The sequence below is a fragment of the Neolamprologus multifasciatus genome, chromosome 18, assembly GCF_963576455.1.
Source record: "Neolamprologus multifasciatus chromosome 18, fNeoMul1.2, whole genome shotgun sequence".
In the NCBI taxonomy this organism is placed as follows: Eukaryota; Metazoa; Chordata; class Actinopteri; order Cichliformes; family Cichlidae; genus Neolamprologus; species Neolamprologus multifasciatus.
Window position 1 is genome coordinate 20,233,090 of NC_140456.1, and position 24,860 is coordinate 20,257,949.

The 24,860-nt window shown below is 41.6% G+C and overlaps 1 protein-coding gene across 6 annotated transcripts in view; it reads left to right on the plus strand.

Moving 5' to 3' along the window:
* The window catches only part of fgf12a (fibroblast growth factor 12a), a 32,394-nt gene extending 8,480 nt beyond the window's left edge, over positions 1-23,914 (plus strand). The window contains exons 1-6 of one of the 6 annotated variants that reach the window (XM_085141815.1): positions 3,047-5,547; positions 6,976-7,023; positions 9,927-10,037; positions 14,256-14,359; positions 21,298-21,496; positions 22,300-23,914. In XM_085141815.1, the coding sequence (XP_084997941.1) occupies positions 5,352-5,547; positions 6,976-7,023; positions 9,927-10,037; positions 14,256-14,359; positions 21,298-21,496; positions 22,300-22,475 (834 nt within the window). In that variant the 5' untranslated portion in view covers positions 3,047-5,351 and the 3' untranslated portion in view covers positions 22,476-23,914. Of the gene's footprint in view, positions 1-3,046; positions 5,548-6,975; positions 7,024-9,926; positions 10,038-14,255; positions 14,360-21,297; positions 21,497-22,299 lie in introns of those variants that run through there. The other 5 variants (XM_085141817.1, XM_085141816.1, XM_085141818.1 and 2 more) reach the window with 5 other exon arrangements.
* Positions 23,915-24,860: the final 946 nt, after the last annotated feature.

A 24,860-nucleotide genomic window follows, 5' to 3' on the forward strand; every position in this document is an offset into this window, starting at 1 on the left:
ACTCGGATATGAAGCACTATCAGTCCTTATTCTGCATCTCTGCTCACTGTTAGATGAACCCTTTGACCTCAATCAAAACTTTATGAGTCAGCACATGGGTGTTGACAGAAATGACTGCGAAGCATGACTGCATGGATAAGATCAAATTGCTTCAGATAAGTAGTTTGTTTAAACTTTGGACTTTTTTCAATCATTTTGAAGGTATATGTTTTATATATTTATATTATTATGGTGGTATGGCTAAAGACCGGTCAGACAGTTTCATTTCCAATTACAGCTAAAATATAAGGGAAGTATGAGTTTTGAGTGATGCTGCCATGCTGGCAGCATTTTTTCCCCATTTTTCTCTCTGATAACTTCAGAATAACTCAAAAACATTGTCCATAGAAAGTGAAACAAAGCCATTTAATTGACTTAACTTTCTATACAAAGTTGCCAAAGTCTGCATTTTGCATGGCAATCTCATTGCATCATTCTCTCCTACAGTCTGAACAGTACAAGATCATGGAAGCAACAAGGAGCAGGAAGTGAAGTGTTATACGCTTCATTTTTTAGGCGCAAAATTCACCCCGTAGGGACTTCTGGTGAACTATGTGTGTGTGAGCAGGCTTAAATGTTTGCACCCGCTTTCCTTTGTAGTATCAGATTTGCACCTGGCTTTTGTGGTGTTAAAGTTTTCCCTCTTTGTCTCCAGTCTTGGAAGTGTGCTGCTTAGGGCTATGGTGTGAACAAAACAAACACACTCGGGTGTTGTAAACTACTGCAAACTACTGCATTAAATATGAACGGTTTATAATGTCACATAATAATGTCACAGCAGCCGATATATTGAAATAGGAGCAGTGAGTAAAATATATCAGGCAGGTTCCACGGCACAGTATAAGGACACCAGATGTCAGGAGCACCTAGAGCCCCAGTATTGTGGTTAATGTGTGGCAGGTACAGGATACTGTGTGGTGGGTGTCATAGTAGCAACGCTAACAGACCCAGCAGCACTTTATATTTGCCACTTGGTCAGTTTTCAGTAACTGATGAATATAACATCAGGTTTAGGTTAGGTTAAAGTACTTTTTCTAATGTCAGTATATAATGTTTTGTAACATTAGGTTTAACACTCATAGCAAATGCCGATGTAGATATATATAATTTGAACTTCTAAGTCTTCTACTGCTAAGGTCACAGAGGATTGTGACCTCCTGAATGCAGCAGTAATGATAGAGGACGTACAAGAACATGATTGGATAAAGAGCTGACACACACACACACATACATAGATTCCTTCGTGTATTAGTTTCCAAGGCAGACGTCACGGTCAGTGGAAAGTTTAATAAAAGATTCAAGATTAATTTTAATCTTTGGCACAGTGTTACACAGCAAAATTGCAAATCAATCAAAAACACTAAATAAATACATTAATAATAGGGGTGGCACATGAGCGCAGTGGTCAGCACCATTACTTCAATGAAAAACATTCTAGGTTTGAATCCACTGCTGTGTTTTTTTGTGTTGACTTTGCATGGTTGCCCATGTGCCTTTGTGGTTTCTCTCTGGCCTCCTAAACAGTCCAAATACATGCTTGTTGATGAACTGGAGGTTCTAAATTGGACATATGCGTGAATGTGAGTGGTTGCCTGACTCTGTGTGTTAGCTTAACGCCATCATCTTACTGTAATGCCTAGCCCCATGTGCAACAGGCTCTGCTGACCAACAGCTTAGAAACAGGAAACCCTCTTAAACTTAGCGCTGCATTTCCTTCCCCCCCCAGCAATATACACACCATGTTTGCAGTCAACTGGATGATGACTTGACTAGAAATGTGGACACACACACACACGCGGACAAACGCACATCACACATACAGACATGACTCGATTTATCGGAGCGAGATGCAGGAATCTAGACTTTGTCTCATATTTTGCTGCACTAGATGTGATTAAAATTAGAATCTGATTGTTGTGTTCAGCCGTACGGCTCGGGCTTTTATCTCCTTTTCATGTTGATTCATGTTGTTTATGTAGTAGAAGTTTTTAAGGAGCATTTTGAGTCACAGAATGTCTCATATTCTCTCACGTTTCTACTCTGCGCTTCTCGAGGAGCTGGCATGAGTGTTTAGCAGACATTACGCTATGACAACCAGTTCTAGCTATTGTGAGTCAACAGATCTGTGAGGTATCTCAAGGACACCGAGAAGTGACAAACTTCAGAGATAGGAAACAGTGAAAGTAGTTTCTCTCCAAAGTGGTTGTGGTTCATTTATTCTCCACAAGGGGGCAGCAGATATATAAAAAAATGTTTCTCTGAACAAGCTGCACCTCTGGCAAGGCCACAGAGACTCTGGCTGTGGTTTATTTCTGTTCACTGAATTGATTCATCACAGTTAAATTTGTACATTTAATGAGAAAATCTCACATAAAACATCTTTTTAAAAGATAAATGCTCCAAATGCATCCTCAGCATACTTGCTTCCATTTTTGCCCTTAATGTTCATATTATTTAACCAAGAAAAAAAAGAAGAACATTTGACAATAATAACAAACTCACGGAGTCTCTGTAACCATGACAGCCAATCTTCAGAGTCAAAATCACTTGAAATGACAATTTAAATTATTACTCTGTACTATCTGCAGTGTGTTTCATAACAGCAGTGTTTCACTGATTTTGGATGTATCGTTTCTGGAGTGAAGGGAACATTAATTGTCTCTGGTAGAAGGAGGAAGCCAAACAGATCCTCATTAGGGAATACTTTATCTTTCCCCGACAAAGACGTATGTCCATGTCTGTGGAGCGCACGAGCTCCCTACCATTTCTGAGAAAACTCACTTTGTACTCGGAACCACAGCTCTGTTTTTTCTTTCTTAGAAGCGCGCAGTATATCACATCCAAAGTGATGAATGTTGTATTGAGACTATTATTAATTTTCCTTTATACTGCAGTGTCAAATTAATATCTACCACTCACTGGCAACTCAATAGGAATACAAAAGGTTTTTGATTTAGAATCTGATTGAATCCAAGCCTCGGTTCCTAACTTTTTTTTCTTGCCTTTTTTTCTCTCTATCAGTCTTTTCTCTCTCTCTTTCTCGCAGATACTTTAGAAAAATGCAAATGACCGACGCGGGTATCAGCACTTCACATTCACATTCCTTCATCCATTTTATCCAAATCTTACATAAAAGGGACAGACAATAGCCGGCAAAAGAAAATCTCTCTCCGTCTTTCGCTCGGTCTCTCCTCTTTCCTCGTCTTGCTGTCTCTACAGATTCAGTTTGGTGAGAGAATGTCAAACCAAGTCCTAGAAAAAGCCTCTAAATGTTTCATGTTCTTTCATCATGGGGATGCTGCTAAAGACACGCGTGTTTTTCCTAACACAGAATGCATCTGTGCTGTGTGTGTTCTCCTTAGCCATGCAACAAAAGGAATGAAACCAGAGGCACATAAACATGATGTCCATCATGCCTGCAGGTTATTCTGGCTGGTGCGTTTTACATTGATTTACCTTTACTGCTACAGTGATCCTTAATTGTGCTGAAGACAGCTGCAGAGAAGCAATCAATTGGTTTACAATTGTTCCTAGTCCGATGGAAACACAGAATAAGCCTACAGGGTGCTCTCACGATGCGTTCACACGAACTGAGGGGCCAAGATGTATTTGAAGGCAGTTCAAAGCTTTAGTGTCACAGTGTTATTTGTTGAATGTTGTCATTTGTGTTCATTGGGGCTGTACTTTCACTTCCATCTCATGAATCCATCTGTTGTGTCACTGTGTGGATCTTCAGTTTTGCCTGAATGTGTGTGTTTCCCGCTCATACTCTGTGTTGGACCCTGTTGTGGTTGATCCTTTAAGCCAGACTTAACATGCTCTTTGCGTGGCCACTGTTTTCTTTACAAAATAAAATGTGTGCCCCTATCTCTTTGATAGGCCTATAAGCTGTGAGGGCAAGAATGCCGTGTAGTATAAGCCAAAGCTGATTAAGAATCAACTCTGCATGCAGTTTGCAGTTTCATGCAGCCTTCTCACATTTTCAAACTGCTTTGCAACTTCGGATTTGAAGTGTAATTAAAAGAGACAATTGTGAGATGAGTCGCCCCAGTTTGAACGCGCACATAATCCAAAAGGACTCGCGTGCACGCGCACCCATTTCTCAAAGCGAAGAAGAAGAAAAAACACCCAGCCCCTCCCCCTTTTTAAGTTTACGTTTTGCAATACAAATTCCAATATTCGCACATTTTCGAGATTGGGATCATTCATTTGTCCCGTGCAACTCCAGGGAATTACTAATACTAACCTCAATCACGTATGATTGCGTTAAAAGAGTTGGAGAGGGAGACAAGGGGTGAGAGAGACAGAGAGGGAGATCGAGAGAGAGAGAGAGAGAGAGGGAGAGAGAGAGAGAGAGAGAAGCTGTGGACTGCCACCATTCACTCGCACATACACACACAGTATTCATTCGGGACTCGCTGGAAATAATGCTTAGGTCACTTTATTATTTGTGCGCTACAATGAAAAGCACTCCGGCGTGTGTTCGCCTCAACTAATTGTTGCTTTTCAGACGGGAATCACTCCCTGCGGGCTTAAATTACATCTCTGCAGCACCCTTGCAGAGTAGCCTCTGCTTGCCGATTCCATTTTTTCCCCGACTGCATTTAAGCGGTGCCATCGACGGAACCGGAGACTGGTTCACATACACGGGCTCCTACACCGCATCCTGGACCGGCAGCGGACTTTTTTTTGAGCATGGAGTAAAAAGATCATTACGGAAAGAAAAAGTTAGTAGTCTTCTCCACGCACGAGCAGTGCCCCTGGGTTTGGGTTTAATGCTTATCGAAAGGCGTCAGGAACCCAGAGGGTAGGCTGGTGTGCGGATGAGGAAAACGATGTCGTGCTCGTCAGTCGCGGCGCTGTTCACCTGGAATACCTGAAGCGCTCTCTCCTATGGCACGCAGCAGCATCAACTTAGAAACACTGTTGCATGTTTTCATGTCTGATATCTGGGCCCTTGTGGCCTAACCCTTAGATATTTTATATAAGATCGGTTGCTGTTGATTGAAAAGCCCGAGTGTCGAAGCAAAACTCGCAGCAGCTGATCATATTTAAAGATATATATCTAAATCTACTCTACTGTCCCCACAAGAGGATGCTGCCCGAAGCGCAATGATGCCCTGGACTCGAAGGATTTTTGTGATCAGTATGACATTTAGCTAAAAAAAAAAAAAAAAAACAACCCAACAAACTCGTGGACCTAAGGACAGAATCATTGTTCTTATTTTTATTTCCGCCACACGCCAATTACCTACAGTGAGATCCGTCATCTGCCGAAGTAGACTTTCCGTTTTCAGACTCGGTTCGGGGAGATGGCCGCGATCGCCAGCTCCCTGATCCGGCAGAAACGCCAGGCGAGGGAATCCAACAGCGACCGGGTCTCGACTTCGAAACGTCGCCCCAGCCCCAGCAAAGACCCCCGCTCTCTCTGCGAGAGGCATTTCTTGGGGGTCTTCAGCAAAGTCCGTTTCTGCAGCGGCAAGAAAAGACCCGTTCGGCGGCGACCAGGTCAGTGCCGTAGATTTTTTTTTTGTTCTTGTTGCTTTTTTCTTTAAACTGATGTGTGTTACGTCTGTGTATGGAAGCGGTTTCCCCCAACCTCCCCCCACCACCACCACCACGCGCCACCCCGCCCCTCTTTGAAGCAGCAGAGGCATTATACTGCAGTCAAGGGCTTCAATCTGAACCGGAGGAGAAGGTAGATTTTCTCCGCGGTGCGAAAAAGAAAGAAAAAACAATCCACCTGTTCCATGAGGTCTTCTTGTTGTCTGTCTATCCCACCGCAACCCTCCCCCACATACCGAGCGGTACCGGCCAGAATGCACGGTGGATGATCTACATGCCGTGACGTTACCAGTTTATGCATCGTGATAGTGCTCTGATCAGAATAATAAATTAACCCCTGAGCAAAAATTCTTCCCCAGCCAAAGCTCGAGCGGGATTTGACTCAAAAGCAATACAATAAATCTAAGCCTCTGATTTTTTATTTCCCCCCACACATAATAATCCCCAGCCCGACCCTCCAATTACACAATTACACAATTGCAACTTGAATAGCTGTATGGAAGAAAAAGAAGAAGAAACCTGCTTTAAAATCGCCCAAATTCAATATTAATGCAGGTTGGGGGTAAGGAGCGGAGATAAGTTGCACTGCAGTGCACCAAGGCTCTTTTCAGATTAAATGTTTTAATGGTAAATGTTTATTGCTTATTGCAGAGAGGGAGCTTTACTGCAGTGAAGGGAGGTATAGCTTTAGTGATTAAGAGCTGCCCTGGCTGTATTGATATACAAAGACTCAGGTACTACTACAATTCACGTAAATTCACGTAACCTTCTCTCTCTCTGTCTTTTTTTTTTTAAAACAATTCGAAATGTTTCTGTCCTGGTGCACAGATAACAAGCCAAGAGTGCAAGTCACCTCCCCCTCCTCACTATCCAGATAGTTCTGGTTTGTGATGAGCGACAGTAAGATCCATTCAGTGTCCCAACAGACAGATGAGGAGTGAGACGGACGGGCAGTCAGGCATCAATATTTAAGGCAGAAAGGGAGAAAAACGGAGACAGTCACCCAGCCAGCCAGACAGCTTTAAAACCCCGTAGTCTTGCAGTTTCCACAGACAATCCAACCTCAGTGTCAAAACTGCAGCAAATTACTTGATTAAAAACATAACCAGACAGCCAAAGCAGTCAGTCCTGCAGACACTAACGGGCAGGTAGGTAACTCCTTCTACATGGCCAGTCACAAAGCAGACAGACAGACAGGGAGGCAGACGGATGCTGTATGTCCTCTAATTGATTATCCATATATTTCCACTGATGTGTTGCCATATATTTGCTTATAAACAACCGATACACTGGAGAATTTATGAATTCTGCCTGTTTAAAAGCCTGTTGTTTTTCCTTCTATTCCCCCCCCCCCACCCCCCACCTCGTAAGATGCACCCTCGAAACCTCCACAGGTGTCCCATAAGGGCTGCAGGCTAGGTCAGTAGCTCAGCCTCCATCCGTGTGTGCTGTGTTTCTTCTCGTCTCCACCCCATCTCGCGCCCATGTCGACTTCCCCCTCGGCCAGGGAGGGGTGGGGAGGGACAGAGAGGGAGGGTGGGAGGGACCTGGGGCTTCAACACCTGTCTGACAGCCGGCGACCCTCTCCCTTGCTGACTATATTCTCCCCCCCCTTCATCTCTCCTTCCTGTGTGGCTTTCTTGGACTTTTAAAGCTTCATTTCTGACCTGTTTCTAGCTAAAACTCTCCTATAGCCAGCCGTCTGTTGCTCCTCTGTCTCCTCTCCCTGCCTCTTCTCATTTCGTTTCTGCCCCATTCTCTTTGTCAGTCAGTGTCGGATCAGTCTCTATCCTCGCTCCCCGTCTTGTGTCTGTAATACTGTGTAAATGTTCTAGAGGTTTTTTTCTTTTAATTGTAGTGTATATTGGTGTATATGGATATGATGTGTTCCTCCCTGTGAAGCGTTATAGAGCAGGTGATCATTCACCATTTCATGGTCATGACGCCATTTGTCAACATACCTAAATGTTTTTGTCCTTCTGTATTGGTATGAAGTAAATCTGTTGATGTTCTAGTGGCCCGTGCACTCACAGGGTGGCCTTAAGCTTGTTGCAGCTGAAAGACGCACAAACACACGTTGGAAACACTGGAGTTTATCTGGAAGTCTGTTCATGTCTGCACACACACATGCACACACACACACACACACACACACACACACACACACACACACACACACACACACGCTGACTCTATAAATGATTGATGATTGAAGCGATAATGCGTTGGCAGTTGTTCAGGCCTTAATTCATGGAAGTGTCTTTATCACATGTGATTTACTGATGTGGCCACTCCCATGTGCTTACACACACACACACACACACACACACACACACACACACACACACACACACACACACACACACACACACACACACACAAGCACATGCTACATTCTCTACATTACCCTCCCATGATGGATGATGAAGGGCCTGTCCCAGGAATTGATGTCAACCCACAGGTAGGTGAGATGGGGAAGTGACAGTTAGGATGATGTACAGAGGAAAGGACAGCAACTCACGCTCGCTGGGGAGTCTTTCCTCGAGCCCTCTTCTCCACATTTTGTCTTCTGAAAATAAAACATAACTAGAGTTTATGCAACAGTAATTATTGCAGTGATCAGCTTTCAAGTAAGGACCTTAACATCTGTCAGTGCTTTTTGAAGTCTGATCAAAAACCACCCTTCTGTCCTGATACCAAGCTTGAAAAATGTTTCTTCTGCCAATTCATTTGGGACTTTTTGGGCCTGGTTGGACTAAAATGAATTGCACGTCCTCCAAGAATTTTTATGACCTTGGTGGACAGTCAAGCTTCTTTATTCCAGTCACATACACTATTTATCAGAATGTTTGTGCCTGCAAAGCAAGGATTTCATTAAATGAATGTTTATTTAGGTGCACAAGGAGAAACTAAGTGCCAATTAAATTGTGACAAAACGCATAATTTGTTCCTTTTGTGAGACAGACTGAATTGAGGATTAGTCATCTTTAGTATCTATTTGTTTTTCCCAGACTTTACACAAAACAGCGCATTACTGTGCAGCTGTAGAGTAGTATTACTCACGATGAGCCTCAAGAAAACCATGACTGTATATATACTCATTGCATGATCATATCTTTTATTTTACCTGCTTTAAAATAGTTTTATTTTATTCTTAATCATCCGGATATAATGATGTCATCTGACTTGGACTTCCTGCTTTTGCACAAAATCAAACAAGAGAAGCACGTTTTTTTTCTCAGATAAAAACTGCTTTCCGTAAATCAGCTTTTACTCAGCATTGCCTGAGGCTGAAAGGCTTTTTTTTTGCCCTCAGCTAATCCTCGCTTCCACCTGCCCCACCTGAAGAGAGGAGCACTTTGAGCAGCACTTTGGCCACGCGCCAGAAGTCATACCCTCCAAAGTTGGAGGTCGAAACAGGGTTATCTTACTGGGAAACAAAAAAATAAAATAAAATGAAACCTCCTCCAGAACTTCCTTTCTGTTTCCTTTCAGGAAATAAATAACAAGGAAATCATTTGGAGCGCAGCATAGAAATATGCCTGTTCAAAAGAGTGATTTCATAAAAAATGTCAGTCATATTATTTCTAGAATGCATGGTTGCTTCATACCAAAGAAAGTACTGGCATGTCAGTGTGCATTAAATGTGATTTTAAAAGGATGTTGAAAGGTAAACCACAGTGGGAACGTAACAATATTATTATTGGTTTTCTGTTAACGTGTTGTCCTTGTAAAGGCTTTCCTGTCAAACAGCTACTTAACCTTTTATGGGCTCATGTGCTGCATCAGGTGATTCACAGCAAATTGTCCTTTATAGTGTTATTGATATTAGTGATGCAATATATATATTATTGAAATTGTTAAATGTGTAGTGCTTTTTGTGGGCAATTGTGGAAGCTGGATTGTGCCACAGGAATAATAAGAGTTCCTTTAAAATGGCTTATACAATTGAATAGATACACAAGTCATAAAGTGAACAGTGAACCATCGTTAACCTTTTAGAGACTTTAAATACGACAAAAGAAATAAACTGTAAATGTTTTTAAGTAGAGTAAGTCTATAATTGTTCTGCTGATACGCTCCATCCTCCACAGCCAGCTTTTAATTAATCATGCACTACATTTTATGATTGTGAAACACTTCTTTTGGATGATTTTCTTTCTGAGTGTTAGCTGAAAGCAGAGGTATCAGCTAAATTGTGCTTTTTGCTCACCATTATGAGACTGTTGTTCTGACATATTCTTGGTGGGGACGGGGCTGGGGCCGACGGGTGTGTGTGTGTGTGTGTGCGTGTTACGTGTGTGTGTGTGTGCATGTTCCAGAGCCACAGCTGAAAGGCATCGTGACACGACTGTTCAGCCAGCAGGGCTTCTACCTGCAGATGCAGCCGGATGGAACCATCGACGGCAGCAAGGACGAGAACAGCGACAACAGTGAGTGGAGCATTTTGGAAGCCACAGCTTCCAGCGTAAAACATTTAATGGCCACGAGTCAGTTATATAATAGATTGCTGCATCTATACGCTTTAGCATTTTTAATTCTTATATAACTCGTGCTATTTGGGTGACCTAAAGCACTCTAAAATTAATTTATGACACCCTCGCTAAATTGGATTATCTTGATTAAAAAACAGATTTTAAAGGCAAGAAATACCCCAGAGCCGAATGGCCTCTTTTCTGCATATGATTATGTAATAATATGCACATAAATGTGCCAAAATCTGCTCAAATGTTTTATGTATTCCAAGCCTGTTTTCTCAAAAATGACGTAGTCTCTAAATATCATATTTATCTGGTAACTATAATTAATTTGCTATAGTAAAAACAATTCTGGTATCCCCACCAGGTCCCTACTAGGTAAACCATTTCTACTGTGTACACGTCATGATTGAAACTGTCACATTGTTTTGATTGATACGGCTCCAAAGCACATGTGACCATCACATCAAAATTTCCTTCCTGGAAAAAGCCATTGCTAGAAGTGGTTGTAGGCCCATAGCTTCACTCCATGCCACAAGAACCTCCCCTGCAATATTTCACTGCAATCGACTTTCCATAGTGAACTACCAGTGAATAAATAGTCTCTGGGGTATACCCCATCCACCTCCACAAGAACAGAAAGGAGTGCAAAATCAGCCGTGTCTGTAGAGAGTCTCTTATATTAAAACTTGTAGCTTTTTGTTAAGAGTTTCCTATAAAGGATCAAGGAATAGACAGCACATATGTCAGGGGGAACAACCGTCAAAGCTATAATGATGACACTCCCAGTCTGGAGTGAGGCCAATACAGGAAACCAACCATGACTTTTCTTCTTCTCCTGCCTTACTTACAGAAAACCGCAGCCACAGCTGCTGGACCAGGGCAGTTATGTGCGGAAATGAATGCTTCACTCCTCCATTGTTGTTGCTGTATATTTTAAGAGGAGATAGATCTTTAATGAGAACCACTCAGGGCATAAAGTGAGGGTCTTCAGGACAAAACAGATTACTGCATAAGGGGGATGGGAAGGAAAGTGAGAAACATTCACATATAATGCATCTCATGTGTTTAGCTTGAGCAAACAGCTGGGTTTTTTTTTTTGTTGTTTCTTTTGAAGGTTTCCATTGTGTCTAAAAGGTTTTAGCTGGTTGAGGGTTTAGCTGCATGTGAGGATTTCCCCACCTTTAGGTAATCCTCTAGTTAAGCAGTCCCCCTGGCCCAGGGATGGAGGAATGCAGTGAATAATTCAGCCACAGCAAACTAAAAATACCACCTTCTCCGTTTGTACCCAATGAATAATTCTCTATATTAGATGCCTCAAGCATACAGACTGTCTAAAGTAAGACACACAGAGGGAAGAGGCGAGCAGGAGGTGCCACTAGAGGAATTCAAAGTGTAGAATAGAGCAGAAGATGGAGACAGTAAGAGGAAGGGGAAGAATAATCGCTGTCAGAAAAAGAGAAAGGAGATTTTATATTCAGGTCTTGCACTGAGCCATTGATCTCTTAGCTGGATTATTAGAATAATAGATTATCCTCCACCCTTCAACTACGACATCCTCTGACCCGCCTCATCCACAGCTTTAGCTGATAGAATACAGCAATTTATTTTCAGGGGGTGCTTCAGTGGAACCAATGGTAGTGAGGAGCATGATGGCGCCTGAATAATAGCAGTGACCTGTGCCCAGAGTGCACTTGGTTTCCATTTTCATTTTTATCAATTGCTTCATTTCAGTGCGGAACGGGAAGCGGTGAAACGAGGACGCCGCTGAACAGGAAACAGTTTTAGTGATAAAAAGGAGGAAAATGATGATGAAAAATGATAAAATAATGGAATTTCTTCTTTAATCATGCCTCTCTCATTTTTAAATAGCTCGATTTTATTATGGGTTTGGCAAATTGTGCAAAGTGCTCGACTGAGTACATCACAAAGTTGCTGCCTTCAGGCTCAATATACAGTTACAAGTATGGAAAATTGCTTTAGTGGTAAGCATGACTGACTGGAAGCTGTACGCTTAACTAACAGTGAGGGCTTAGGAACACCGTTCAATTAATTACCATCCATGTTCAAATTTGAACAGTTATTAATTTGATTGTCATAAGTTGATCGCCTACAGTAATTATCTGCACACTCTGAAGCTCTAGAAAGACACTGCTGGTTATGAGACACCTGCGGTTTCAGGCAGTCGCGCTTCATCTATCTCTGATGCTCCGGGTTTGATGGATGGAATGAGGATAGACTTCCTTATTACCTGAAAACCCATACGCTAATTTCAAGTGCTTTCAGTTTCCAGCTGGAGTGTGGAGTAAAAAAATAAGCTCTATATAATTGCAAATGTGACAGTGTATACCTGGATTTCTCTCTGGATTTGAAGATATGCCCTTGGCATTTGAAATTTGGCTAAGTTTCTTTCTGAAACTTTTCCTGCAGGGTTTATTTCCTGCTGTGCTAGTATTCCTCACATGAAATTCACTTGCCTGAGTCTAGCCGCTGCAGGATTTCTTGTAGTCGATTACTGCTCTTCTGGAAGACTTGGCATTTTGAGGATTTTCCTTTATTGAGTTGTTTGAACCTATTTTGTCTGGCCCTTTGACGATAACAGATCCCTGGAGAATCGCTTAACTCTTCCAGCGCCAGCCCGGCCTCTCTTTTTTCAGTGAGAGATAGGATTGAGGTGATTAAGGAGGAGGAATCAGCGTGAGAATAGTCATCAGGTAGTTATGGAATCAATCAAATGCTGGTGCTGGGGTAAAAAGAAAAAGCGAGGCATTTAGATGATAACTGAATGACAGCTTCTGTCAGCTCTCAAATTTTTTGGCAGGCAAATGAGAGCAGGGATTGTGGATTGTAATTATAACATAATAGTGTAGTACTGGGCCATATTTTATGTCTCTTTTCCTCCCACTATTCAAGCAAGGCCGAACTGTTGATGGTGCCTCTGACAGACACTGCCAGACATCGACGAGACAAACGCAGCAGCTATGAAAGGCTAATGGAAAGAGGAGTGAGGGAGCATACAGAGGAGGTAATGACAGAATAAGAAGCAGGGAACAGATGGAAAAATAGCTGAGAAGTCTTAGAAAATCAAACTGAAGGGGCTGAAGTACCCATTCTGTCTGGCCTCAAGGGTATATGTCCCTGCATATCACGCGCACCACTGGCCCCGAGGTCAGGTTTAAACCATTGGCAGCACGTCGATATTTATTGAGTGAAATTGAATCTGTTCAGAGGACAGACCTGTGTTGGCCCGATGCCTTTTTTTTCCCCCTGCCAGCCTTTTCTGGTAGTCCCCATTGACACTTGCAGAACAATCACTCCAACATCACGGGGAGTTCACAGCACGCAAAGCACGCCCTCACACCCTCACCAAACCAACGCCCTTGATGGTTCAGTCCGCTCAGGAGATTCAGTAGCATTTGCCTGCAGCAGTTTAGTGATTGATGGGGTCTTAAATCAAAACACAATTTCGGTTGTTTGCTATCACAGATTTATGTCTACGCTGTTTTATTGACGCTCGTCTCACTGCTTTAAAGATTACGCTGCATACTTTCAGGTACGGATCAGCGTTCAGTAATCACCAAGCCAAAAGCAGGTTTTCAGATTGCAGTGGAATATGATCAAAATGAACGCTGATGACTTAAAACCTGAACATTTGTGCCTGGACATACTAGCTGCACTCATAGTAAGCCTCATTTCTACCGGTATGGCAGCTTATCAATTCCTTTCTGACTGGCAGTGCCAGTTACAATTTCTCATATTGGAGCTGCTGCAAACAGAGTCACATATGTGTGCATAAATAGTACATAGTTGCTTTCATTTTGCAAAATCTAAGCCATCCAGGAGACTTTAATTCAAGTAGATGTACAAAGAATCACAGGATGCTTTGTGATTCTTTGTGCAGTTACCTCAGCTAGATGTCATTAAAAAAGTTTTGGATTCCTGCTTTAATGCGTCACTGTGCATCAGATGCATCAGAGTTCCCTTTGTCTATGTCCTGCACTGTTCACTTTACTGCTGACAGACAGCCAAAGAACAGAGATCAGAGGGTGGTTGTTTCTACAAGAGTTAAGTGAAAACTCAATTGTCCTATTCTGTCCTTTGTGTCTGATGTCTCTCTTTTGTCTCTGCCTCTTTGTAACCGTCAGTTTCTCCTCCACTCTGTCTGCTCTGCAGCCCTGTTTAATCTTATTCCTGTGGGTCTGAGAGTGGTGGCCATCCAGGGCGTGAAGAGTGGCTTTTACATTGCCATGAATGGCGAGGGCATGCTCTACAGCTCGGTAAGATGCGACTCCTCGCTCCAGTCACGCCGCCATGTCGCGCATGTTTGAGCGGTGCCAGCATGCGTATTTCTTCATTAACACGTGTTGTGTTTTGTTCTGTTTGTTGTCTGTTTTAATATCCCATTGCTGCAAAGACTCAGCCCTGCCAATCCCTTTCATCTCTGCTAAATTTTAGAGCTCTTCAGATGTGCCTTTGTGTTGCTGTGCAGCACTTATCTCTCCCAACCCCTCCCCATCTTTTATTGCACCTCACATGCTTTGCATTTAATTTGATATTAAGTTCAGTGCTCAGTGAAGTGCTCTCAGTTTGTTCTGTATGAGAAAAAAAAATGTAGAGTAATCTTAACATATTAACAGAAAGACTCTGGGGTAAACGTTACAAACGTAAATGTGTAGAATATATGCACCGGGGGTTGGGGGGTGTCCAGCCAAAAGACGTGGCTGCTGCATTGAAGATCAAGACATGCATGTCTTAGGAAAATGAGCTGCAGAGGGAGCGTGTTTGTAAGACAGCGAGAAAGAACTGCAATACATATCCCAGTTGGGATGGTTATATAACCTCTAGTCTTAGCAGAGGATAGTGCTACTGAAGAAAGAAGCCGATGGGAGGGCTGCATCACTCCCAAACCTCTGCTGAGGGACTTGGCGATTGCTGTGTGATTGCCAGACAGCCATGATAAATGACTGGCGAGAGCTGGAATTCACAGACTGCCCATCAAACTTTTTCTCTCTTAAAATTCTCATAAAATACTTGAAGGACACAGTGAAGCCCGTGTCTGCTAACTTGCAGCTTACATTTATTGATAAGGGCGCCGCTTTACTGTTAGGGTGACGAGGGGAAAAGTTTGAGTTGAGAAGATGAATGGTGGATGCAATGTCTTTTTTTTGGTTGTTTTTTTTTTTTTAAATGTGCTCTTGAATAACTGAAAAATTAGCTCAATTTACCATCGTTATTTCAGAATGACAAGCAGTTTTTACTCAGTACAACGTGAACACAACTCAGTGCCTAGACAGATGTATGAGGCACTCACAAGTTCAGAGAAGGACATACAGTAAATGCGCATGGTTTTATGACTCACCCAGTTGACAGATTCATTCATAACCAAAGGCTCATAAACAAGTGCACATCTCTCAGTCCTACTGTGAAGCTTATAATAATCCTCCTCCCACCTATCTATGTCTAATTAAAGTTTAATCCTGCCCAGACAGCAATCTTTTAATTTATCAAATTGACTCAAGTTGGGGATGCTGAATGACCCCCACACAAACCCGCTCTTTATAAAAACAGTACTTTATTATTATTAATTACAAACCATTTAGTACTTCGGTGTCAAGTGGCAGCTTTTGGTGTAACAAACATTTGTCTTTACTTATCATCATTTTATCCACATTTATTTTGGATGCAGGATCAACTCTTTGAGCCTTCTAAAACAGTTAGAGTGATTTTTAATTAGAGGGCAAGATGTATCTGCTGTAGCAGTCGAAGGACCATTTTAATCAAAGCCACAAACTAAATGAATTTTCTAGCCATGTGAAAGGGGTCCGATTCCTCAGATGTGAAGCATGGACGATTAGCATTGGTTATTTCCTTACCAATGCCTATAAGCCTATAAGCCTTGGAGGGGCTCATAAAAAGATTAAATTAACATGCAAACTACATAAAAGCAAATATAGCCTCTGTTGTTTACCAGTACAGGTTATGTATGCAGATAAATAATAAAGCGTTGCAGGAATGCCATTATAGGGGGGCATTTCTGTTCTTTATTCATGCATTTATGAGAGCTCTCTTGGTGCAACCACGGCCATAAAGTAAGTCCTTCACATTCGTTCCTCATTCTTAGTCACATTTACTTTTATTATTATTTGTCTGGGTCTTCATTGTTTTTCCCAGCCATCCTCGCTTATTCACTCTTGCTCCCGTCCTCCTGTCCTCTCTAAGATGAGCCTTCCATTTTACTATTTTGACTCCACCAACTATAAAGTTTGTCACTGCTTGTTTTGTCGTCTTGTTTTGCCTTCCTTACATCTGAGAGCAGAGATACATAGCTCTCTCCCGTGCCCCCCCTTGGGAGATAATTACTGAGGGATATCCTCCTACTTCTCTAACACTGCCTCCCTTTTACTTTTTTCCTTCCTGCTTCTTTGCGCTGTCTTGTTAGTGAGAGAACGCGACAACCCTTTCTTCTGTTGTTGTTTGAGATGCTTCTGAGAAATTGCACTGCACCCTTGAGGACCTTTTCTGTCAGTCTTTTATCTGGGTGTCAGGTATCATTTTTTTTTAGTACTATCACTGCTGATCAGTTAAGTCGTTACATATATGCTGCCTGGTTTTTCTTGCTTGCAGAGCTCGCTGATGTAGCTGAGGGTGAGCTGGGTGATGGTGCTTATGTGGAGTGTTTAGTGATAAAGTGCGTGGGGGCTGAACATCTACAATGAAGAGTTCCCTTCCATTATTTATAACACTCAATATGACCTACTTTGCTGCACAACAGTAACCACTGCTACCGTCTACAGTATCTATCTAAATATGTAAATTTATGTTGCAAAAAAATTGTAAATCGCACACTATAAATGGCTCAATAGAAAATTGATGAAGGTTTGGTAGTTTGTCATTCTACTTGATTACTTTATGAGCTAAACTGGTGCTTCTGTGTGTGCAAACAATGTAGCTGCTCATGGTGGACCATTGGTGTGTGTTTGCAATTTAATTGCAGACAATCAAACACATCATCTGTGGAGAAAATTGAGAAAAGACAAAAAATAACACCTTGCTTCAAAGTGACTTACTCCAGAGTCAGACAGAGGAAAAAAGATAAGCATGGAGGGAGGGAAAATTAGAAAAAAGTGAGAAAGAGAGTTTTCAGTTTAAGTAACGTCTAGACAATCCCAGACCTAAATCTCTCCAAGAATAATAATAAGCTCCCCGGGAGTTCCATGGCAGCACTGGGATTGTTACAGGGCCCAGATCTCTCAGATACACCAGTGTCTCAGGCCCATTTTTAAATTGAGGTCCTCACCGTATCCTCCACATCTTTATCCAAATTCAAAAGATGTCTGTCGGCAGCTGCTCCTTAAAGCAGAGCCAGAGAGTTGCCTCCCTCCTGTGATGGAGCCAGCAGCTGATTTGGATTCAGGATGCATTCAGCTCAGTTCTTTTGGCAACCCAGTTTGGCAATCCGTTACATCTTGTTCTCATTCTTCGAGTTTCATTTTACATTCCATACATTGGCGCTCACACCTTTCATAAGCCCCAAACACACACGTTACCTCACACTTATCTGGACAGAGGTGCAGAACCACCATAGGTGGTGATGGGTATGAGGTTGTTTTGCTGGTTTTGCAGCTGGTATTAAAGTTAAGATAAGCCAAAATCTAGATAAACATGATGTGAGTAACACTATCATGTCCAAAAAATCAAGGATGATGTGAAAATAGCAGCGAGTTCTCTGTGGAGTTTTTGAAGACTTCAGCGATAGAGGGGTTTTTTTTTCTTTATTTTTCTATGATTTTCTATGAGAAGGTCACAATTTGGTTATTTTGAGGTAACACACAAGCGCACATTTAAAACTTTTTCAAAGGTTGTTGGCTGTCTTTTGCTCAATTCTCTGTCAAGGTGATCCCACATTGCTTTAAGAATGTTGAAGTCCAGCTTCCGGGCCTCCTTTCTATTCATTTATGCTTTTACTGTATTGGCAGTGTGTTTGGGATCATTGTTTAAAACTAAAGCAGTTTCCAATCAGATTCTTTTCAGATGGTGTTGCATTGTCGGTCAAAATTTGACAGTTCTTTTCTGTGTTTATAATTCCACCAATTTTAACAAGCACCACCCAAAACCACAGATCACAGATTGGCTGTAGACACTCACTGGTGTACTTCTCTTTTGACCTTCTCCATGCATATTGATGCCGATTTGGTATACCTTAGCCTTTTGTTACTGTTTTCTGTGAGAAGCTTCTTGACAGCCACCCTTCCATCGAGACCACCTCTGTTTAGGCTTTGACAAACAGTAGATGGATCAACTGACAGGCCAGATGCATCTCAATTCCTGTGTCAGGTCTTTCATGGATTTTTCCCCAATTTCTTAAGGACATGACATTCATTGTTCAAGACTGCTTTAAAAAAGTTGCTAGGAAGTCTGGCTTCTTGGAAGCAAAATATAACGAAATGAGTGGTAATTCAATGCTGTAGTGCTACATTTATACCTTGTGCAAAGCAGGAATTGCAAACTCAAAAGGGTATTGGTGCGTTATTTTCCTTTCAAAAATCAGTTCGATGTTTGTTTCTGTCAAAACAGATGATAAGCTTTTATATTAAAAAAGAAAAAAATGTTGTGAAAATATGCAGAAACAGCCAAAATATTTGCATTCAGTTAGCAGTTTTGCTGTGTTTATTCACAGCGTCTCAGGTGAAGCTTTTTTTTATCAATCCGTAGGTCCAAGCTGAGACCCCTAAAGGTGCAGTGTAAGCACGTGTCCAGTTTTGCTATCAAGTCTTCTGGTTTTGTCCACGAGATTGCTATGGAATATAAATAAGCATCCTTTCAATTACTTTAATATCAGCTTGCAGAGCCTGTTAGCTCTTTTTTTAAAAACTTGTTTCGGTGCAGTAACAACTTCAATTAATTATGAGCTCCTGGCAGAGGAAGTGACAGGGCAAACTTGTTGTCCATATATTTGGGGCATTGAGAATGTGTGTTGATGTGTATTTTTGTGCTTTTTCTTTGTGCCTGCGGTTCTGTGGTGTATGTCCATTAATAAAATCTCATTAATCACAATAGAGTCTGACCCCATCTCTTCACCTCGCATTTCTACTCAGTCATCCGTGAACAAGGTTCTCTGTCAGAGACTTCAAAGTCACTTACATTTCACCCCAGTCATTCCCAAACTGCATCCAAGGTGCTTTCTAAACCGCTCCAGCTTTTCATGGACAGCACAGGGCATTGTTGCCGTGGAGAATGTGGAGGGAATTTTCTAGTGTGTCAGCAAAGCAAGTGGCTAATGGTGAATGGTAGGTTAGTACTTGGGTGCGTATGTATGTGGGTGTGTGTGTGTGTGTGTGTGCTCTTGGCCTAATTTGAGCACCAAACAGATGAAGTAGCGATGAAGCCTTCTGCTGTGTAATGTATCACTGTCTGCCCCCCAACCACTCAAACACATACATTCACACATAAACACACACAGAGCCAGACAGGCACAACGTGACCCCAGTGCCCTGACAGCGAGCCAGATCTTTGCCGTTTGACAGCGTTTCAGCAGGCATTCAGATACACTCTGCCGCCAGAGCTTGTCCTCCCTCCTGCTGACCAGTGAGACGTTTCCACACCGTCGACCATGTGATCTCCACCTTCCCTCAGTCCCTTACTCAGCCTGCAATGCACTGAGGTCATACACACTGGGACTCATTACTCTCAACTGCGGTGTGCCATCCAAATAGAGACCACACACACACTCTTTAAACTGTACTGAATATGACATAAACTAATTTAAAGCTACAGATTTTATTTATTTATTTATTTATTTATTTTTTGCATGAACAATCAGCCAAATGACTGTGTGTAATATACAGGTGCTGCTTAAAACAACTAACCAAGAAAGCTCTACACAGATTTTTAGCACTCTTTAAATCCATACCACCTGCTAAAAAGATACCCAGATGACATTAACAACTAGCTGATAAACACAGTTTGGACTGCACAGTAAAGATGCCAGATGCTTTCCTCGGGAGCTGGTAGAAAGCAAAACAGAACTAAAAAGTAAAGCAGCTATAAAACTTACATTAACCATGTGGTCAGAAACAGCTTTAAATTATTCCTGATTTGTATCAATTACTTCATAAAGGACATTTACACATGCATTAATCTCCCGAAGACATAGAGTTTAAGTATAACTGCTGTTTGTCAAAGCCTTACCCTTATCCTAACCTTAAAACATGTCACTAACCATAAAATGCATTGATTTATGTTATTGGGACTTTCTTTTTGTCCCCACAAGGAAGACACGTCCCTATAACGTGATGGTATAAACAGATTTAGGTCCCTTCTACATGAGTAATACCTGGACTACACACACACTGTCACCTCCAGCAGGGAGCAGAATTGGGCTGTCACTCAAACAGACAACCTTAAAAGGGCACAGAACCTTGCAGGAGACATTAATAAATGAAATATAGCAGTGACACAAAAACACACCCATAGTAAAAAGTCTGGCTTAGCTGAGATCTGAGATGGCCCAACATCTACCAAACCAGCTGTTCTGCCTGCATTTTTTTTTTTTTTTGGCACACACACGACTTCCCTGCCCTTCAAATTGACTGGCATTAGATTTTAATTTAGTCTCGAAGATGACATTGTTGTGAACAGGGACAAGGACTGAGGAGTTGGCAGCCTCCTTGTCAGCACACATTAATCAGCACATGTGTGGTGATAAGTAAAGGTTTTGTGCAGAAAAAGCACATCGTGCCTTTTTAACACGATTGCCAAAGGTGACAAATGACTGTGCATCTTTACTGTACATCTGGAATGGGTTACAGAGTCAAGAGCATTGTCTCCTGTCTTGCACTGTCATGGCAATAATCTGGCATCGCACTCAGGCATGGCAGTGTATCCAGTATCTGGTTCTTTCCAGTTTTCCAGTCATTACTGTGAGTCCCCTTGCCTCTCTCCTTGACTTACTTTGATAATGAAACCAAGAGATAGAAATCTTCCATTGTCACATTATTCTAATAAGACTATCGTTCTCATTAGTCTCCTGTGTGTGTGTCTGTGTGTGTGTGTGTGTTACTGGATGTTTACCGACCTTGGCAACTTTCACATACTGGTCATGAGTTCTTTTTTTATTTTGCTGCTTTCAGCTTTCATGTGGGTGAAAATGTGTTTTCTGTTTGCACTGACAAATATCTATAACATTTTTACCTTCCTTCACTCAATCTTTTTGCAGGAGGTGTTCACCCCAGAGTGTAAGTTCAAGGAGTCAGTTTTTGAGAACTACTATGTGATCTACTCGTCCACTGTGTACCGACAGCAGGAGTCAGGTCGGGCCTGGTTCCTTGGTCTCACCAAGGAGGGACAAGTAATGAAGGGCAACCGGGTCAAGAAGACTAAGCCCTCATCGCACTTTGTTCCCAGGCCAATTGAAGGTATCATAAAGCTTGTAGAAGCACATTTTTGGTACAGCTTTAATGTTATTTCTTTTTGGTTTCATTTTTTTTGTAATGCATGCACTTCCCATCACGTACACTAGTATTATCGTGCAACACAGCACTGGAGGTTAAAGCAGCGATCCACCAGCTTTAACTAGCCTTTGAAACCAGATAATGTCTTATCTGGCTTTGGAGGACCTTCATTACCAGCTGGAACTGTTCGGTTTGTTAATACGTTGGCATTAAGGAGGAGGGAGAAACTAATGAAACATAGTATAGGTGCATCATGGGAAATGAAAAAATCAATGTTCTTATTTTAAACTTAGCAAATCCTTTTGACACACCTAAAGGTAAAATATATTGACATCCGCTGTTTTAGCTCAAACAATCCTTGGTATTCTTCAAGCTTTATGAGGGAGCAAAATGAAATCATTTGCATTGCATTCCCATTCTCCAAACACAGCTTCTAAGGGGATTTATCATTTTGAGCATTTATTTTGCTCTTGCTTTGTTATTTGTCAGCAAGATTAACTATCTCATTTTCGATGAAGCTTAGTAGAGCAGTGTACGGGCAAAGGGGGAATCCTTAAAATTTTGTTACACATTCAGGCACAGTTTCTCACAAGTGTGAAACAGGACTTTGGACTTGGCAAGTGATTCACTTTCAGTGCCGCAGTAGTTTACATATCTTTTGTGGGAGCTTTGTTAAAATATCACATAGATATTGTTGTAATAACTTGTCAAGCAATGTGATAAAAAAGTGTAGACATGGCCTAATTCCCCTGTCTTCTCCCTCCCAGCCTGGTATAATTGTCCCAGCCTCACACCTGACCTTGTCTCTGTCTGCACATCCATCTCTTCAATCTACTCTCCACTGTCCCCATTCTCCTCTCCGCTCCTCTCCTCGTTTCCATCCCTTTCCTTGGCTTTCCATCTTTTCCACAGTTTGTATGTACAGGGAGCCATCACTGCATGAGATAGAGGACAAGCACCGCTCCAGGAAGAGCTCAGGGACTCCCACCATGAATGGAGGGAAAGCTGTCAATCAGGACTCCACATAGCATCTGAGGGAGGGGCTTCCAGCAGGGGGGAGAGGCCTCGTCCTGAATGAAGGGAAGGGGCCAAAGGAAACTTCACCCGTCCCTCCCAATGTACGCACCACCATAGCCCGTGACAAACAGAGGGGTTTATGATGACAACGAGGAGCTATTACTGTACACCCAAGACAACGAAAACAAAAACTGATGTCTTGCCTGTGAAAACCTTTTAGATGAATTAATATGAAAAAGACTATATATATATATATATATATATATATATATATATATATATATATATATATATATATATATATATGGAGAAGTCGTTTTCAATCAGGACTTGGCCAACCATTTTATGCAAAAAAGTATAAAAAAGCTGTGATAAACAAAGAAATGGTGGTCTCCCTTCACGTAAATACAAGTATCTGTCATTTTTGATTTATGCTGTGAAAAACAAGCTTTAATACATGTTCACTTTTCATACATTGATTTTTTTTTCTACATGCTATTGCATTCTCATATGCTTTATTGTGTTGTTGTCAACAATAACTATACCATCTTCATTATAATCATCATTACTAATCTGTTGCTCGATCATCTTATTTACTAGCTTTTTGGTTTTGAGACCATTTGAGAATTTTTTTATTACCCTTATGTGTTTTTTTTCTCTCACAGTTTGATCTTGAATGCACTGTCACACCACTTGCACTGGTGTGAGGGTAAGACTAAATATATTGATAGTTCTCCTTGCTGGACTTCAATGGAAACAGAGTGCTTAGGGTGGGATGTAATTTACTCAGGTGTGTATTGTAAGTTAGACTAATGTGACTATAGGACACAAACTTCCATATGTTGCCCTGGTGTGGCAGGACGGGACCGATACAAGCAATATAACAGAGTGCAGTCTAGTATGTCTCTAAATAAAAAAACAAAAACAATAAAACACTGACAACACATCTCCACGGTTGGTGCGTTTGTCAGTAGAAAAGACAAAGAAAGTTGTATGAGGCATTAAAAGTTGGAAAGGAGTGAAAACCTGTTTTGATACAGTTTCTGTATTATCTCATCACTTAAAATGAGCATTAGGTTATAAACAAAGAGATGTCCAAACTTGTCAAAAATGACAAAGAATAATATTCTCTCCAAAAGCTGAGAGGATGGCAATGACCAACATCAGCACTACGAGCCATGGCCAAAAACGGTCACTTCGCATTTGCACCTCGAGAACCACAGACCCCTTTTTCTGCTGTTAGCTATAACAACAACTCAAAATATAACTATGTAACAGTAGTCGTGCTTTTGAACTATATGGACTAAACATGAAATAACCTTTGATTAAAGACTTCTGCAGTTTTTCTACGCAGAAAGAAAAGAAGTGGCAATTTTTTTGGCGAGCCTGGCCGTGAAGGGTTGTGTTGACTAATTTCCAGAAAGTTCTACTATTTCTATTATTCTGTTGTGCAATGACCAGAGACTTTTTCAACACTGGTGGACTGGGTGCCTGACTGTTTAATAAATCACTGACCTAACATGTTGAAAATTTGTTCAAAAATTGTAAGGTCACAATCATTCAAACTTTGCCATCACAATGGAAGCTAAATGTTTCATTGAGGAACCAGTACATATGGATTTGGCCAGATTCGAGGAGGATGTCTTGCCGTCTCAGTGGGATTTTCTGAAATGGTAACGCATGCCATCTCTATTCCCACTGGTTTTGCGACCAATGAAATGAGCCACTTGCTGCATTGTGGAGGAAAGTCTCTCTCTTTCATAAATCAACAGATTGACAGGGCTGTATAAACGAGTTGAGTTGACTGGGACACCACATACGCTGTGTACGCTGCTGAGCTTATTTCTAAACCCCAATTAGTTTGTCTAACTCAGGAAGTCCTACAGTTGTGAATGGGCCAGACGTAGAGGCTGGATGTCCACTGTCCAGCACTAGTTGCACAAAGACTGGCACCAATGTGGTGTTTGGATTGGGGTTAATAGTGTTATTTCTTTTTTACTATTATTAAAGATGACGTACAGCTAAGCCTAGCCAAGCTGAAAAGGGGAAATGGTTGCGATCAAGCATGACCATCGCATGACTGTAGAAGTTGATGTAAGTTTGGTTTAAGTTTGAGGCGGGATCCAAGAGGAATGTCTTTAGATTTTTGGGAGCATATGTCCAAAATGTTTTATGCAATATTTTGATCAGTATTTTAGCGAGAGCTCATACATCTCTCCTACATCTGGTTAGAAACCGGTTGCTAATTTGGTGATATGTACAGTAAATAGCACACATTCAGCTGCACGCAGCAAACTACAGTGGTATAGGC